Below are 19,266 nucleotides of genomic sequence, written 5' to 3'. Positions count from 1 at the left end.
AGTGAGTAAGATGGGGGAACTGTTCACATGTTCATCACTGTGTAGAGAGGAAGACTAAACTTCACTCAAGTCCACAGGACAGGGCTGGCCCTGGGTCTTCTTTGGGATGGTGGAAATACTCAGTTAACTGTAAGGTTCCCTCCATCTCTCTACAGTTTGATAACAGGACAGACAAAGAGATGGAAGAGAAGGAGGAGAAGATGGAGGGGAAGTATGTGCGTGTAAACGTGTGTGGGAGGGGTTCATTCTCCCACGCAGACATGTGCGCAGGGGGAGGCTGACATCACCATCACGCTGGACATCTTACTTAGCTGCTTCTCTACCTTATCTGAGACAAGATTTCTCACAGAACTTGGAGCTTGAGACTGGCTGGTCTGTAAGCCCCATTCCCAGGCACTGAGGTTACAACATGTATCACTAGTATGCAAAAGCCTGATTCCTAAACTGTGGCTTGTGGCCCTTTATTGGGTTGTGGAACTGTGTGTGTCTAAAAAACTTGGCAATAATAAAAGTTTCGGAATGAGCAACAACCAAAAATTTATTGAAAATGTACTCTGTAATGAGCCCTCACCTGGTGTCACTTCAGCCTTGGCACTAAAGGAAACACACACACACGTGGCAGCGTGCAGGTCCTCACATCACACAAGGCAGGCAGTCACTGCCTGAGACACCGCAGCTCAGACTCAGAGCTCCTGTGTGCTGTAAACTTCAGCGAGCCTTCTGCTTTTATAGAGACATAATAGAAGCAAAGACCTTCAATATTTTACAAAGACTTCCACTGTTTCCTAGTCATTCTTCAGCATGTATCACAAAACACAAAATTTGACTTTAAAAACCGGGATTTGAATTGCTGACTCGAGCGTCATAAAAACTTGCTTACTGGTTCTAGGACAGAAATTCCAATAATTCCAGAAAAGGCTCCCAGACATTTCTGCCAGTTTGTTTTCCTTGTGTGAAACACTTTTCCAGCACTGATGATCATAAAATTCAGAGAAACTCTGAAAATCTCAGGAGATGCTTTACATCCCACAATATCAAACGCTCAGCAGGATTTACTTCTTCTCACAACCACGTCTGGCTGAGTAGTAGTCATGTTTGCTTTCGTACTGAATGGTGAAAATATGTGCATGCCAAGTAAGTGTTTCAAAATGAATTTATGATTACCATAAGTGTGTAATATATATACATATATTTTCATACCTATATACCCGGGGTTGCATGAATTTAAGATTACCAGTAGGTGTGTACTATGTATGCATATATACCTAGGGTTGTATGAATTCATGATTTTCAGTAGGTGTGTAATATGTATACATATGTTTGCATACCTATATACCCAGGGTTGCATGAATTTAAGATTACCAGTAGGTGTGTAGTATGTATACATATGTTTGCATACCTATATACCCAGGGTTGTATGAATTTAAGATTACCAGTAGGTGTGTAATATGTATACATATGTTTGCATATCTGTATATCCGGGGTTGTATGAATTCATGGTTATCAATAAGTGTGTAATATGTATACATATGTTCACATTCATATATACCTGAGGTTGCATAAAATTTCTCAGGTAAACAGGAGTCAATGAGTGGCAGAAGTTTAAGGAGCCCTGCTCTAAAGCGTGAGAACTGGGTTGGCTCTTTCTGTGGGATTCCACGGTGAACTGCGGTGAGAATGAAAGTGCACACTCCTGCCACTCCCACGGCTGGTGCAATGGTGCCCAGGAGAGTGGTCTGACCTCTTAACCACAGAACACCGGAGGGACTTTCACTTCTGCTTGCCTAACAGTTACCTTTCTCACGATCACGTGGCCAACAGTGTTTCACACAGATGCTCTTCCAAACCAGGTCTCCTGCCGGGATGCCAAGACTACTAACGCTAGTCCTCTTGGCTTTGTGACATTAATGATAAGGGAAGGTCTCCAAAAATAAACAAGGTGCTAGCTACTTCTTCGTATTGTCTGAATATAATATAATAGCCTGGCTGAAACGCCTGGAAATCTAAACTTCCTTTATCATGGGGTCAACATAAAAAGAATTCAACCCCTGCAGTCATTGTCTAATGACCTGGGGAGCCGAGACACCTGGAGCAGTAATTTCTCAATAGTGCAGGTGACAGCAGCCTCAATCAGGTAAGCGCTGAAAATGCAAAGTGAGGAGGAAGGAGAGAGGAGAGGAACGAGAGGGAGTGGTCACAGCTCTAGGGGCTGGCTTCAGTGTGTGGCTTAAATTTGTATCCTAAGACGGACTCAAGTTAGTTCTGATGCGTGTCAAAGGTTGTGAATCACGGAAACCCTTAATCAAGATTACTTGTCGTGATGATTTGGCAAGAGTGGTCTGAAAACCTGACCAGATGACTACAACACACAGGATATGTTGAGGATACTGGGAAGATGCTCCAGGGGATACCTGCTCAGCAGTTCAGTTAAAACATAGCTGCGCATGTCCAGAAGCCCCACCTCTGAGGTTTGAAATTATATTAATTACACTCAGTGACTTTAGTTCTCAAGCAGCAATAATGTAATGATTATGACCTGCCACACATCTGGAACACGGGATGCCACAGACTAACCTGTTAATTCATTTACAGGAAATAAGCAGTATCAAATAACTGCAGCTTCTTAAAGGCTCTGCAGCTGTCAGAGTTAATGATTTCATATGTCTATGGCTGTAGTTACATGCAGAAAAATCAAATCAGTGGGGAAATACAGTTTCCTCTTTCTTGTGAATTGCTCAAGCAGTCTTGGACTTACTATAATGGCTGAAGCAGAGAACATTTTTTTTTGTTTTGTTTTTTTTTTTTTTTGTTTTTTTTTGTTTTTCGAGACAGGGTTTCTCTGTGGTTTTGGAGCCTGTCCTGGAACTAGCTCTGTAGACCAGGCTGGTCTCGAACTCACAGAGATCCGCCTGCCTCTGCCTCCCAAGTGCTGGGATTAAAGGCGTGCGCCACCACCACCCAGCTAGCCGAGAACATTTTCAGAGACAATTTTACATAATATGTTTTCGAAATTCATCATTATACCTATGTCTTTTACTACTTGATATTTGCCTATATCAGTGCCTGAACATTAAGAAATGACTATATAAGTCTGCTACCGTCATTGCAGAGTTCAATTGCCTTCCACGAGTCTATGCACATATACACAGGTGGGACAGGCAGCTTCACTGACTCCCGTGTACCTACCGAACATTCCGTCTCAGGAGCTACCAATATGTGACTAATCACTTCTTCATGTTCCCCCAGTCCTGTGACTTGGGTTATTTAAAAACTCTTCATTATGCATATTCTCTGAGAGCTACATGAGAAAAAAAATACAACGCAACCATCGTGGAAATCAGTGTGGCGGTTTCTCAAAAGAATTAAAAAGATCTGTAGTATGCACCAATCATAGCCTCCTAGGCATACACCCAAAGGACGACCAGAGATACCTGTACATCCATGCCTACTCCATGTCTATTCACAGTAGCAACATGGAACTAGACGTCCATCAACAGTCTAGCTGCCCATCCACAATGAACGTAATGAAAATGCAGTCCTTATGCACAACCATAAAACTATAAAATCTGAGGGAAATGTATATTGCTGGAATGTATATTACTTAGATTACTTGAGGTAGCCCAGGATGGAAAAGACCAAAACTGTTTATAGTCTCATGTGCAGATCCTGGCTTCTGATTTTCTGTTTATGTGTATTTGTGAGGCAGTAAGTAGTCAGAGGTCAGGAAACTGCAAAGGGGCCCACGAGGAAGAAGAAAGGAAGCCTTGAGGGAGAGGTTGGGACAGAAGAACACACGTGGAATGGTGGAAGGGGGAGAAGAGGCAGTGGAGAATATGGGGACGGGGAGCAGAAGATGAAGGACCAAGCAAAACTCAGTATGTATGAAAATACTATCAGGAAAGGCGCTAATTTATGAGCTAATTAAAAATTTTAAACCCACATACTATCGCACGCAGAACTGTCACGCTTCCTCACTCTCGTGCTTTATGTAATCAGCATCCAAACCCCCTCACCCACTACCCGAGTGGCTTTACAGTTCTGTTCACATGGCATCGCAACGATGTGTCTCTTACATCTCCTTCCAGTTGTAAAGCTTTCCCTGTTCTGTTTTCCTTGCTACTTACTTCTGGAGAAGACTAGGTTGCTGTCCTGTAAAGCACTCATCACCAGAACACGAAGGTACAAGCAAATGTTTGCGTTCTGATGCAGCTCATCTTGAGCGGGGCCTAATTAGCAACAGCTTCCCGTATTCTGGGTGTGAAAGATCCCATACCTATGTAGTTTAATGAATCACTCTGAGCGCTATTTCCAATGAGCAGGTAAATTAGAGGCTCACTCAGATTTTGGACTGACTTTTGTTGCCAGCACATTTAAGAAATACTGTTTTTCTCATTATATCATAGCAAAACATTTAATCGCTCTCCTGGTGGCTGAGAGTTACTATTGGTCTTTTTTTTTTTTGGATTTTTCGAGACAGGGTTCCTCCGTAGCTTTTTTGGTTCCTGTCCTGGAACTAGCTCTTGTAGACCAGACTGGCCTAGAACTCACAGAGATCCGCCTGCCTCTGCCTCCCGAGTGCTGGGATTAAAGGTGTGCGCCACCACCGCCCGGTTCTATTGGTCTGTCTTGCTTAGTAGAGGACGCTTATCACTTTCACCAAATTGTCTAGATCTACTATTCCGTTATAGATTACAAAATGATGATACGCAATTTTTTAGAGGGCTGTTGACTTGAATGATACTTTTTTTTTTTATCATTTTTCCATTTTTGCTGATTGAAATTCTAGTAGGAATTAATTTTTCTCATACACCAGTTACCTTAAAAACAAAGTCCGTTCATGAAATTCATCTTAACACTGAAGTTCGTTCCGTCTGTCTGCTGTAGAAGAGGGGTAATCCATCCAAACGGCCTCATTGCAATTGCTGAGTCACTCAAACATGCTGAGTTTACAAAAAGCTGGTATTTCAAGTAAGGCAACCACTGAGTAAGAGGTTCACAGTTTTACTCTATGGAACAGCTGGAGGGGCCCCACAGGCATGGCCAGTTGAGAATATGTCGCTAATTAAAGATTAAGAACAAGTCTAGGCAATGTTAATCAAGCCCGCCCGATCACAGGAATTAACTGGGAGACATAAAACAGATTACTGGGGAACAACTGGTTCTCAAACCTAATAAACCAGTATTTTGGGGGTTGGGCCCTGGAAACAGTTTGGAATATTCACTCCAAGAGAGTATCTCAGCTAACACAGTTTAATAGAATATTCGCCAAGAAAATACGCTTTGCAGACTCGACCTTCCTATCTTTATCATGCCGTCATTGTGTATAAACCATAACACTAAACGTAACCTGTGGAAATCCAATCCTTGCTCTTGAGACACCTTTGTTACTAGACATACTGGCCATTACTAGACATCCTATGTGCCGTTCTCTTCGGTTTGGCGATCCGGACATGGTACAGGTCCTGTACACTTGCCCTGTATCCAGGGGGAGTTCACAAGTGAGGTCTAGGATCAGTCACTGAAATCCTTTACTTGATTTATCCAGTACATTGATCTTATCTTTTTTCCACCTGTCAGACATTTTCGGGGAAAGTATGTTGTTCTGATGCCAGGGACTGAACTCAGGCTTCTCACACATGGCAATCATCCACTAAACTTCAGCCCTGGCCTTTTAATTTTTGTTAATTTACAGACATAATTTTTGAGGCACACTGGACTTGAACACATTCTACATCCTGGCAGGTCTTGATTTTCTAATATTCCTGCTTCATCTTCCAAACTTCTTACATGAAGAGTTTTTGTTTTCTCTATTTCCCCATTATCCAAATCTGTTTAGAATGGCCCAATTTACCTCAGTAAATTCCTCAACTGGCACTGAACATTCTGGAAAGGTACTGAGCAGAGAGCATTAAAGCTTCAGTCACCCAGTTCTTCCTTCAAAACATCCCTTCATTTCAAATATTCTGGCACCTATATTTACTATAAGTGATCTCTCTCTCTCTCTCTCTCTCTCTCTCTCTCTCTCTCTCTCTCTCTCTCTCTCTCTCTCTCTCTGTCTCTCTCCAGAGTCTCACTCACTATGCAGCCCTGGCTAAACTAAGAATCACAGTAGATTAAATCTCCTATTTTATAGAAGAGTTCAAAGGTTATCTGATAGTCTCAATCAATTCCTACCAAAGCAGGAGTAGTTCTCAGGAAATCCTTTCCATGTCCGATCTATATTTTATTTCTGAAAGCATGTGTCTAAACTAATTGATAATCATTTTAATCCCAGAGCTGTAGAATCAATGAGGGAAATTAGTAACTGCCAAAAGTTCTGAATTTTCTGATTTTATTTTACATGTGTGTATGTGTACATGACTGTAGGTGCCTGTGGAGGTCAGATCGAAAGTGTACCCTAATTAACTCTAAATACAATCTTCTGGAAGAGTATAAACTAATCTCTGCAGTTCGTCCTAGGTCCAAACTGTCACGAGTCATGATTGTGACTTAAACATACTGTCCTTGGGCTGGAGAGATGGCTCAGTAGTTAAGAGCACTGGCTGCTCTTCTAGAGATCCTGAGTTCAATTCCCAGCAACCACATGATGGCTCACACTTATCTGTAATGAGATCTAGTGCCCTCTGCTGGCCTGCAGGCATACATGAAGGCAGAACACTATTCATAATAAATAAGTAGTTAAAAAAAAAGTACTGTCCTCATGTTGTCGTACACGGCCTTACACATTTAGCTAAATGAATAAATGTCCAAATGGCTGGAAGCCAGGGCAGGCAACGGAAACCAGGCCACAGTAACTTTGAAGGACCCCCAACTTGCTCTAGTCAAGAGCCTGACTCATTCCGCCCTGGCTGTATCCTATGCTACCCTAGCAGAAGACTCCTAGCTCTGCGTTCTCTGATCTTGCTCTTCTTTTACTTCTGCTTTAGCTCGGGCCTTTAGCATCTCCCGTCTGACCCTCCAACATAGACTGCTGAAGTTCAGGTTCCGATTTTCAGTCCGCTTTCTAGTCATTTTAGGAGAAGGCAGAGTTTTACAATTCTGATGTTTTCTTTCAACAGAGCTTTGGACACTTCTGCCTCTCACCAAGTAACTTTTGGTTCTTGTGTCTCCCCAGGGAGGGTCTTCCATCAGTTACTGGGAGGGTCTTCCATCAGTTACTGGAGTCTTCATTGAGAGCCCTCTATGTCAAGTCATTCTCTGCGTTGGAATACAGAGGGAATAAATAACACCCCTGCTCTGATGGAGTTCAGTCAAGTAGGGGAAACAGGCAAGATATAGCTTAGCCAGACCGTCAAGAGACTGGTAGGTGGTACAGAATAAAAGCAAGAAACAGGCCAGAAAGGCCAGTTGAAGATGTCCTGCCTCATTCGGTAATACCCATGTGTAAATCTAACAAAGATGAGAAGCAAAGTCATACTGAAAAGTAGAAAAAGAGAACCGTTGGGAACTGCAGCCTGGCATAAGCCAAATAATTACTGGTGAATTATTGCTGAGCTCATGGTCAAATAATGATGCTGTACTATTTTACCTAGTGGCTTCCGTCTGCAGGGAAGCATCAAATACAGGAGGCACCGTGCCTCTCTGCTGACAACGTCTTCTTTAAGGCTGCTGCAGTCATTCAACAGTCCCTCCTCGTAGCATCCGATTTCTGCGTGCATGTTGCCTTATATTACAAGTATTTGTATACCAATATTAGCTTCCTCTTTTTGAGACAGGGTTTCTCAGTAGTTATGGAGCCAGTCCTGGAATTCACTTTGTAGCCCAGGCTGGCCTTAAACTCACAGAGATCCGCCTGTCTCTCTTGAGTGCTGGGATTAAAGGTGAGCACCACCACCACCCAGCACTTCCTCAGATTCTTAAGAACTCAAATCAGACTTTTTATGAAATATAGCTTTCTGTTCGTCATGCATCATTTAGTGCTAAGAATGGTTCCAATTGCATAACTGAATAACTTCTACTTAGATGAGAGTAGCAAAATACTCAAAGGGGCAGCAACCTGCTCGCATTCCCACCAGAGACTCCAGGAGTGTAGGAAGAATACACCCTCCCTCCAGGAAAGTGTATCAGGAGATGCCACAGTAAGCATTTTCCTAATTATCCTTTAGAATGCTGTCCTGTGGGTCTGTACTTTCTGAAGATTCGTCAACTTCTCAAGGGAGTTTCTGAACCCTAAATAAATGCAGCTAGCAGGGCTTGGGGGGGGGGTGGAGAGCACAAGGACTTCATGTTAAAAGTGGGGGCGATTTCAGTGGTCGGCAAGGCCACACCCAGTCATTATCCACTTTTCCTGTCGCTTCAAAGTGCTCCACCCTTCATTAGCTATGTTTTGCTATCTCTGCTCTCTTCAAAGAGCAAAGAACCGCGCAAAACCTGACGGGGATTTAGACCTGTTTAAAGAAGAATCCCTTCAACAACCTCTTGGCCCATTCATTATCAAGGGTGCCAACAGTTAAGAAAACAGAAGCGGAGTGGTATGCCCTTAGCAGCAATCTGCCGACAAACCAGTGCCAAACCATCAGTAGGATCACTTGATTTGCTAAATTCTTCTGTAGTATCCTCAAGAGCATAAACTCTTCTACTTCACTGAGAACACCCCCAAGAGGAGACTGGAGATCTGGCTACTAAGACGTTAAAGGGTTTGAAAGGCAGCAGTATGCTTTGGAGAGGTAAGGCTCCCCTCCCAAGTCACTCCAGAGGTTTGCTAAATTTGGGCTCGGGTTGCCGGTCCACCACGTTCTCCACGTGCCCTCATCAACTCCCTTCTATCTCTTCACCTCCAGCCCAATCCCGGACAGCTTCCTATTACCTGCTCACTTAGTCTCGAGGCTTGGGAACGCTGTGCAGCCGAGGTGGCGGGGATGCGGGCGGTCGGGCCAGTCAAGAACCACGGATTCCACTTCTCCAGCAGGACGCACGGTGCAGCACACGCGGCCCCAGCGCTCTGCGAGCCCACTAGGAGCCCCGCCCACTCCCGGTGAGGCCACACCCCCGGCTCGGAGCTTTTTAGCCCTTGGCAGGCGCCGTAGTCAGTCTCCAACTGGCTCAGCCTCGCTCTGAGCCCGGGCGGGCGGCGAGTGAGCTGCGCCCACTGCCGGTGTGGGGGCGGTCCTGGCGCTTCCCACGCATCACCCCCAGCCTCTGCAGTAGAACCCCCGAGCAGGCCCGGGTTGCCCCTTGTCTCCGCCCCGCTGCAGCGACCTGCGTTACTGCCTTGGTGCTGCGGCTGCAGAAGCTGCGGCAGCCTGGGCTGCAGCCTTTGCGCCCTGCGCACCGGACGATCGGGGGACAGCGTCGCCGCGTCCTATCCGCGCTCCCTTCCGCATCCCCGCCCCTCGCTCGCGCCTCCTCCGGAGCTGAGAGTGGTACGCGGCTCACTGCGGCAGCGCCGGGTCCCGGACTGCCCGTGAGAGGCACACCCACCTCTCCCGGCCGCACCCCTGCGCAGCAGCATGTCCGCGCTCGAGTGGTACGCCCACAAGTCTCTGGGCGATGGCATCTTCTGGATTCAAGAACGCTTCTACGAGTCAGGCAACCGCGCCAACATCTGGCTAGTGCGTGGCTCGGAGCAGGACGTGGTGATCGACACGGGCCTGGGGTTGCGCAGCCTCCCGGAGTACCTCTACTCCTCCGGCCTCTTGCAGGACTGCGGGGCTAAGGAGGATGCTGGGCGCCGGCCGCTGCTGGCCGTGGCCACCCACGTGCACTTCGATCACTCCGGCGGTCTCTACCAGTTCGACCAGGTGGCCGTGCACCGCGCCGAAGCCGAGGCCCTGGCTCGCGGGGACAACTTTGAGACCGTGACCTGGCTCTCTGACAGCGAGGTGGTGCGGGCCCCCAGCCCTGGCTGGAGGGCCAGGCAGTTCCGAGTGCAAGCAGTGCAACCCACCCTCATTCTGCAGGATGGTAATGGGCCCCCGCGGGCGCGCGCTGTCGCCGAGGGAGGGATTTGGGGAGCGTGTGCAGCACGTTGCAGACCTCCGTGGCCACCTTGGGGTATAGTGCGGGAACAGTGTCTCTCACCCTTTGCTGTGTGAAAGCGCTCTGCAACTGTGTAGCAGTCTCTCTAAAAGCTGGCGTCATATCCAGTCCATTCCCTATGTCCGCTACAGTAGTAACACCGCAGAGACTTGTGACTGGGGATTTTCCTTTCCCAAACACGGGAACAGCTTTTGTAGCGGGTAGGCTTTTAAGGAATGGCACCTTGTGAAGAGTGTTACGGTCTGTGCTTTGAGAACTGCAGCTTCATTGGCGTGCTCATCAAGGACTGACTGCGGTCCCACCTGTAGGCTTAAAAAGCTAGAGAGCTGTGGTTACTTCCTCCATTCTTACCCTTCAGATGGGGTTGTTTCCGAATTATTGCCCCACAAGAAGAAAGAAAGGCTTGACAGTGAGCATGAATGTACAAAAGTAGAATTATGACAAATATCTGGTCTGCATGAGAGCAAGGCCTAGGAAAGATCAATAAGGGAGTTGTTTCCGGTGGATCAAGCGTGTGTGCTAATGCAGGCTTCATCCTCTAGTGCTGTGAAATTGATAGGCCGGAGCAAAACAGAGTGGGCCCGAACCCCTTCTCTGCACGTAGGAACTGCGTAATTGGACTAATTAGTGACAACAGCAATACGGGCTATGCTAATTTTCTTATTAGAATTTATTTTTTAATTTTATCCACATAACACGTGTGAAGTGACGCCAGAGACCCCCGATTAAATGTCTCACCTAGCGTCCACTGAGCAGAATCATGATCAAAGCTGGGTCCTGAACCAAGACATAACACAGGAAAGCAAACAATACACATAAATCCTATGCATGAGATACATTATGATAATCGTGAGTAGATGATGGATGTTACTCTGTCAGTGCTAATCATTTTACTTGCCTACACACTCCTCTGGGATAAAAACAAACCCAGTTGCATTCTAATGGTGCTTACTAAGAACTAAACATGTAAATAATAAAATATTTTACAGAAATGCATTTATCCCACGGGATATAATATATAATACTAAAAAGCATGAAATTTTATTCCCTGACACCCAACTAACAGGTCCCTTCATTAGAATTTTAATTCTAAAGATTTCTTTTTTAAAAACTGCTTTGGAGGGAAGTCTACTTAGACAGTTTGAGATTTAAAATATACATCTACATTAGGTAATTTTTATTACCATATTTCTTCTTAAAAATTGTTGGTTTCATTGGTACAATTTCCAAGTACTTGATGGGTAGTCAAAGTGAATTCCGGCACCCAGCCTAAAAAATATTTCCTTTAGCCAAGTGTGGCAGCGCATAACCCCAGCACCTGAGAAACAGGCAGAACAGCCTGTTTTACATATTGAATTCAGAAAGAATGATCAGTGGGGCAAGCCTGTAGTCTCAGCACTGGGGAGGCTGGTCGGGAGTTCAAAACCACCAAAAAATTAAAAATAATGTAATTTTACATAGAGAAACTGTCTTGAAAAACCAAAAAGAAAAAAAATACATTAATATTAAAATATATTAAATTGTTTAAAAGAAAAATATTTTGTTTACTTTTTATTATTGTGAGCAGTAGGAAATTGAGGATAAAAGAGAGGTGGGGAACCAGTGAGATGGCTTGGTGGGTAAAGACCCTTTCTGCCAGGCTGCCGACCTGAGTTTGATCCGTGGATCCCACATGGAAGAAGGAGAGAACCTGTTCCAGCAGGCTGACGACCACACACACAGCTTGACACATGAGCACGCCTGTGTGTGTGAGCCCCCTCTCACACACGCGTGCACAGACACACACACACATTTGCAGTTTTCTCTCCAAGACTGTTGAGGAGCGACTGGCTGAACATCCTGCGTGTGACAAACGAGACTGGTCACACCCTGGGACTGTGCTGTTGTGGTCTCCCAAATCTCAGATGATGGTAAATGCTGACATTTTTGGAGCTGGAAAAGCACTGTAATCTACTGGTGTGTGGTGCTTTGAGCCTTGCTTCAGGGCGACAGGATGGTGTTGTGGAAAGTTGCTTCTCATTAAGACATGGATGTCTTGTCCTCTCAAGTAGCATCTGATCTCTCATCTCGGGAATATCAATTTCCTATCTTCTGAAGGATGTGGGCTGCTGACTGGGTATTAACACAGTCCAGATGTCTGGAAGGAGATGTAAGATAATTATATTAAAAATTCATATATATTTGCACACACACAGGCAGCTGTAACAGATCAGCTCTGCTTAGAACACAAGTGGGCAAAATCACTTATATTTCATTAAGTGAATTGATGATTTGCTGTCATAGAGAAGCATAAATCTGCTCTGTGTTTCTAACCTGAAAATTACCATCTAAGTGAAGGTCAGAGAGGATAGCTATCTCATCCTGTGCATTAGCCTTGACAGAAAGCAGTTCCACGTACTAGCAGAAGAGGAGAGTAGTAGATCTGAGATATAGCCCAGGCCTTTTAAACTAGAACACATCACGGTCTACTTTTCACAATATTCCGGTGATTCAGTTTCAGGTGATTTTTCCCTTTGTCCCTTTGTCCCCCTTATCCCTATCTAAACAGTTTGCTTAAAGATAAATTACCTCAGAGTAGTGATTTCAGGTAGACTTACGTCATTTATATAAGTTAAAAACAAAAGCAGCATCTACCAGAACAGGGTGAACAGACCTGTAATTTGTTTCCCTCTGGGGACCTCCGAGAACTGTGGGTGTCTCTGTGACCACCAAGGCCATCAGAATCTCCATCTGGGGGAGATAAGACAGTTAGTTCTGTTTAACAAAACTCAGTAACTAATGTTGGTTCAAACTGCAAAGGTCTGAAGTAGTTTATTTTAGGCATATTTAAGCACAACATAATTTGGTAAGTTTCCTGGTGATAATTCAATTCCATGTGCACAACAAAGCTTAAGAAATGACCACATCGAAACTCTTGTAAAGTACAAGTGACATTTTCCTTAAAGGTAGGCTCTGTGGGTTAACTGAGCAAACAGGTTCCAGAGAAACAAGCTCGTGATAAGGGTCTGGGGAGGAGAGTGTTGTAGATTGACTGAAACTGGAAAGATAAAGATGGGGGAATCCAGTGTGGTCTGACCCCACAGGTAACACAAAGGTCACCAGGCTATTAACCACAGCTGGTCCGGCCTTCTGGGTGGCAATGAAGGGACAACTGTCTGTTTAATGTTCCTGCGAGGACCTCCATGCCTCCTCCGTGGAACTAGCAGTACCATCAAGAAACTGTGACTTGAAGTAAGAGCTACATTGGCCAAGGGTGGGAGTTAGGTGTGACTGAGGGAACAGTTCTGTCTCAAGAGCCAGTTTAGTTCACATCAGTCCTGGGACCTTCAAGGGGATGAAGGGAACACTAACACGGGTGAAATAGGTTGTGAGCCTTTAAGAGGTTCTTAAAACATAGAGCCCCATCTAAAAGGAATGCCTTCCTCCATTTGGTTAGTTTATTCTTCAGGGATAGGAAATAGACGGGTTTCTTAACTGGGGAGTGCTCAGTACAGTTGAGCTCAGGGTTCAACATGGAGCACAGGGAACGAGCGGGTGAGAGTACTGTGTACATTTTTCCTCAGTGAGTGAGAGCCAAGCCTCCTATTCCCCTGTTAACTAGAATCTGGAACATCTGGCTCCTTCAAAGACGGAAGGTGACAATTTGGAGACTCTCTGCCATCCCTGGCCTGATGGCTCTACTGTCAAGCCTGCTTCCTGAGGCCCTAGCTAAGATTTTTGCTGGAGATCAGCTATGCTGATTAGAAACTGGGATTATGCTAATCCCAGTTGATGGTAAATCCTGCTGGTATTGGTGTGTGGCACTTTAAGCCATTGAAAGTGTAAAGAGAAAGCTGGACTAAATACTGTGAGGGTGATAGGAAAGAAGCTTCTCACTAAGAGATGAGTGCCTCAAGTAGAATCTTTCTGACAAGGTTTCTGTCTGTTGTAATATGAGCGGCGGGGCTGCGTCCCCGGCACCCAGCCGCCCGCATGGCTTATGCCCCAAAATAATTACACGGAAACTGTATTCTTTTAATCACTGCCTGGCCCATTAGTTCCAGTCTCTTATTGGCTAGCTCTTACATATTGATCTAACCCATTTCTAATATTCTGTGTAGCACAACGAGTTGGCTTACCAGGGAAGATCTTAACCTGTGTCTGTCTGGAGCGGGAGAATCATGGCGACTCCTTACTGGGCTTCTTTCTCCCAACATTCTGTCTGTTTACTCCACCCACCTAAGGGCTGGCCTATAAATGGGCCAAGGCAGTTTCTTTATTAGTTAACCAATGGCCTTCCTCCATCATCTGTCCAAGGATGCTAATGCAAGATCAAATATCTTAACACTTAGCATGGACCCACTGGGAAGCTGTGGTGGGGTTTTCATGCACATTGTCTGAAAATAAGCAAAGCTAATAGAGAGGTTTTCTAAAGGATGCTTTGCTTTAAAGGTGGACGACAAACACGTTCCACAGGAGTTCAGGGAATTTAAAGCCTAACAGTGCACTCTGCAGAAGAGGAGGATACAGGTACGAAAAGCAGAGAGATAAAATGGAACCTAAGCGAGGAAGGAGGGCTAGGTAAGTAGGGAGCGGTGTGAAAGGCCAGCATGGGAGTGTGGGGCAGCTCATTCAGATGAGGAAGAAGTAGAGCACAGAAACAACCCAAAGACATGCCGAAGAATCCATAGTCTAAGCTGTGCATTCAGACAGAGAAACCCCACAGGGTTCCCAGCTCAGGGATAAAACATCTAAGCCAAGCACATAGAAAAAAATCAGAACATCGACATCAAAGAAGGCCCAACAGATTTCCAGAAGTGTATACAAGGGCCAAATAATGGGATCAGAGCTGGTTTACAGCAGATATTTTGCTCTTGAGTAGTAATCATTCCCGTCTTAGAACTTTGCATCATCCCACTATCAGTGAAGTGCTCACAAAAGCATTTCCTACATCCTGTTACTTAGGAAACACACAGGGATATGCCCCTTACAAGGAAGAGATGAAGCCAAGAGAGAGGAAGGCGCTGAATACAATAGCATAAATCTAATGGAAAGGAAGTCAAAGTCTCAGGATGCTGGCGTGGATGAAGAGTGGATGCACTGATGATCATTTACGGGCATAGACGGACCACAGTTCTTTTGGATGGCTGTGTGCTGAAAAGATGAGAAATGCGTGTGTGCTACAGTGGAGAATAAAAAGCTGAAGATGTAGAAATCAATCAGTAGTATAAATTTTAAATCAATAGAAATATATGCATGAAATTACTGGAATTATCAAATTGGTAATTCGAAAAATGCAGTATAGTTATTAGTTGAGACAGCTATATTTTGTAGCACTAACTGTCAGAAGAAGGAGCTGAAGTTCCATCAAGTGATCACCTTGGAGAGATATACTGGTAGTAGAGAATAGGGCAGGGAAATGGCTCTTACATTTTAAAGTCCTAAACATCTTATTTAACATATCGGTATATTTTTTTGTATTAAAACCTGCAATTAGAAAAGAGTTGGGGTGGCCGGGCGGTGGTGGCGCACATCTTTAATCCCAGCACTTGGGAGGCAGAGGCAGGCGAATCTCTGTGAGTTCGAGACCAGCCTGGTCTACAAGAGCTAGTTCCAGGACAGGCTCCAAAACCACAGAGAAACCCTGTCTCGAAAAACCAAAAAAAAAAAAAAAAAAAAAGAATTGGGGGATGCTAAAATGGGGACGGACATTGAGACGTCAAGAGATGGGGAAAGAGGGTGGAAGGAGAACTGAGAGGGGTTTCCCAGGTGACTGGTTCTCATAAGAGGTTTCCATGAAACACCATACCTGAGACTTTTCAGCATGTGGGAAGTCTTCTTAAACCACGAGGCAGAGCATGTGATGCTTGGTACCAAGGCCTTAGCCATGGTTGGTGTCTGCTCTGCCCAGTGGTTGTCTTCCTCTTGTTAAGACGTTTTGGAGATCGCCTAGGTATTACTAGAGTAGACTCCATTCTTTCATTGGTTCTTCTGAGCATAAAACTTCCCTCCCATTGCTCCTTTCTGTACATTTGTTAAGTGATTTACATTTCAATTCAACTTGAATTGGCTAGTTTTATGTCACCTTGACACAAGCTAGAGTCATCATAGGTGGGGGGGCCCTCAAGTGAGAAGGCTCCAAGGCCCTCTTTTGGTGTGCAGGCATGCATGCAGGCAGAATACTATATACGTAACAAATAAATCTTAAAAAAAAAATATTCTGTAAGGCAACAACTGTTATTATTCCCAGTTTGGAAGCGTACAAATTAATTAGAAAACCTGTCCAAGTTGGAGCTAGGGAGAAAGTTATAAGGGATCTAATGTCTTTGCCCTAATTCTTCCCATTTCTTTTAATTTCTATAAATTAATTTTATGATTAAAATACACAGAAATTGGTTTCATTGAGGACTTTGCTCTTTTTCTTTTCTTTTCTTTTCTTTTTTTTTTTTTTTGGTTTTTCGAGACAGGGTTTCTCTGTGTTGCTTTGGAGCCTGTCATGGAACTAGCTCTTGTAGACTAGGTTGGTCTTGAACTCACAGAGATCTGCCTGCCTCTGTCTCCCGAGTGCTGGGATTAAAAACGTGCACCACCACTGCCCGGCTGATCATTCTTTATAGGATATAAAAATACAGTCTTTTTTTTTCCTTTCTTTCTTTGTTTTGGTTTGTGTGTGGTATGTGTGAGTGTGGTCACCTGATACCTTATAGCAGTACTTCTTGACTCCTTTGGGGGTTGAACAACCCTCTCACAGGGGTTGCATATCAGATATTTACATTACAGTTCATAAGAGTAGCAAAATTATAACTATGAAGTAGCAATGAAATGATTTTATGGTTGGGGTCAGCACAAGATGAGGAGCTGTATTGAAGGGTCGCAGCACTGGGAAGCCTGAGTGAGACCCCCCCCCACCTTCTAGCATCCCCGGCTTTCTCTTTCTTACAGTTCCCTGGCTTTTCCTTCAGGCACAGTGAGGAGGCAGTAGGTCCTTGTGCTCACAGATGAGCATCAGGGAAACCAGGGCTGCTAAGCACACAGGGATGCCTCTTCAAAGAAAGGTGTAGAATCTGCTTTCTGCCCAGCCAGGAGGGATGTTGCCTGGTGACCTTTACACTATCTGTGTGGCAGAGACCATAGCAGTCCTCCTCAGACCTTTATCTTGAGCTTGTTTGTCTCTGTCGGTGGCCCTGTCCTCAGACCCTTGTCTTGATCCTGTTCCTTTAGTTAATCTACACAACCTGTCTTTGTGGAAAATGTCACTTGTACTTTACAGAGATTTTTGACGTAGTCATGTCCTAAGCTTTATTGTACACATGGGGAATGAGTTCATTAAAACCAGAAAAAAAAAATTCCAAATTGTGCTATGCTTAAATATGCCTAAAAGCCTAAAATAAACTACCTGGACTCTCAAAAGTTTGAACCAGAACTGGCTACTGAGTTGTATTGAACCCACCTACCTTCTTTTTTCGTTTTGTCTTTTGTTTTTCAAGACAGTGCGTCACACTGTGTAGTTTTGGAGCCTGACCTGGAACTCGCTTTGTAGACCAGGCAGGCCTCTTATTCATAGGCCTACCTCTGCCTCCCGAGTGGTGAAATCTCTTCTTTGGTAATACTTGTGATTTTACTTCGACTTTCTTAATGATTGCCCTGGCGGGGTCTTGGGTGTCAAGCTCCTGCCTTAGGAAGAAAGCTTTTAGTCATTATTATTGAAAGAAATACTGGCTGTAGATGTTCCAAGGTCCCTATTATCAAGCTGGGTGCTTCCCCTTCTGCGTCTGCTTTGCTGGAAGTTTGCTGAGGGTTTCATGAAATTTTTTTGATGTGTTTTGAGATAATTTCATGCTTCCTCCTCCCCCTCCTCCATACCACCACTACCTCCTCCCCCTCCTCCATACCACCACTACCTCCTCCTCCTTGTTTTTATGGACAGTATCAACGTAGCCCAAACTAGCCTTAAATTTCTTGCTTAAATTTCTGTTGAGTGTCTCCTTCGTTATCGGTTCTTGCTGTTAACCCTGTACCACATGCACACACGCACTGAGACTTGCTCCCACAGTTTGCTGTCTCTCCCACTTTGCTAACTGTTCCCCCTGTTGTGCAAATGCTATTGAGTTTCATGTAGTATTATTTGTCAATTTGTACAATTATTTTGTGAGCTAATGGAAGCCGTTTGAGAACGTTCTTGCCTCTCTTTGCCTCTCTGTATTTTGCCTGAGCAGTTTTAGAGTTTCAGGTCTCCTATCAGTGACCCATCCTTGACTTTGAATGATTTTTGTACACAGTAAAAGACAGGACTCCACTTCTCATTGTTGGGAGTGCTGTGTTGGGGAATGGCCATTTTCTCCGAGTGTAGCGTGACCTTTAGCTGCCATGGAGCAGAGATTGCTGTGACCCTCCCGGGACTCTGCCTCATAGTCTCTGCAGGGAAATGAGCGAAACAATACAATCATAGCGAGCTCTGTGGTGACGGTGAGGAGAGCACTCGTCTCTCTGCAAGCAGGAAGAGAGTCACCAGACCCCTAACCTAGGATTCTACCATCATACAGCCTTCCACTCCTGCGTTCACACAGACGGCTGCACGTAGTCTTGCGGGTGCAGAATTACAGGATGTGGACAGTTATCTGAACGGGATGTACGGATGCAGTACTTGTGAGCACCCAGGTTGGGTCAGACTTTACAGTGATGCAATGTCTTGAGTTACCCGTGTTCCTGTAAGTAACTCCAGAAGCTGATTGATTCATCAGGTTGAGTTTGGATGGAAGTTTCTTTGGCTCGTTGTCTGCTGTCTGAGGAATAACAGATGTTTGGTCATGTTTCTCTAGGAAATGTCACATAACATGTGAATATCCCATTTCCCAGCAGAGTTCATTGAAGAGACTTTTTTTTTCCAATGTGTATTTTTCACAAATGTGTTGAAAATTAGGTGGCTACAGTTACATTTATTATGTCTGGATATTCTACTTTTCTCCATTGATCCGACATCTGTTTTGTGCCATTAAATGCTGATATCGCTTCTACAGTCCTGAGGTGTAACTTAAAACTACATATGGGATATTGTCTTCCTGCTTAATAGTGCTTTGGTTAGTTAAAGTCTTTTGTGCTTCAATATAAATTTTAGAATTGTTTTTGTAGTTTTGTGTGAATTCCATTTGTATTTTGATGGTGATTGCACTAAATCTCTAGGTCATTCCTGGTAACACAGCCATCATCGTGACTCTTGCAGTTTAAGCTTGGGGAGTTCTAGTGGGTGTTATTATCTTGACAGAATCTAGAATCACCTTGGAGGTGGGCCTCTGGGCCTGTGGAGCATTA

General features: G+C 44.6%; 2 protein-coding genes across 2 annotated transcripts in view; one reads left to right on the top strand and one right to left on the bottom strand.

The window, feature by feature from the left end:
• Positions 1–9,023, bottom strand: part of Polr3g (RNA polymerase III subunit G) — a 46,266-nt gene extending 37,243 nt beyond the window's left edge. The window contains exon 1 of the mRNA XM_057789480.1: positions 8,807–9,023. The gene's annotated coding sequence lies outside the window, so the exon portion shown is untranslated. The remainder of the gene's footprint in view (positions 1–8,806) is intronic.
• Positions 9,024–9,052: 29 nt separating this feature from the next.
• Mblac2 (metallo-beta-lactamase domain containing 2) overlaps positions 9,053–19,266 on the top strand; it is a 35,656-nt gene continuing 25,442 nt past the window's right edge. Inside the window, exon 1 of the mRNA XM_057789479.1 lies at positions 9,053–9,903. Within this exon, the coding sequence (XP_057645462.1) occupies positions 9,450–9,903 (454 nt within the window). The 5' untranslated portion in view covers positions 9,053–9,449. The remainder of the gene's footprint in view (positions 9,904–19,266) is intronic.

Source organism: Chionomys nivalis, chromosome 15 (assembly GCF_950005125.1).
Source record: "Chionomys nivalis chromosome 15, mChiNiv1.1, whole genome shotgun sequence".
NCBI classification, from domain to species: Eukaryota; Metazoa; Chordata; class Mammalia; order Rodentia; family Cricetidae; genus Chionomys; species Chionomys nivalis.
Note: the sequence above shows the minus strand (reverse complement) of the source record. Positions and strands in the feature narration are given on the sequence as shown.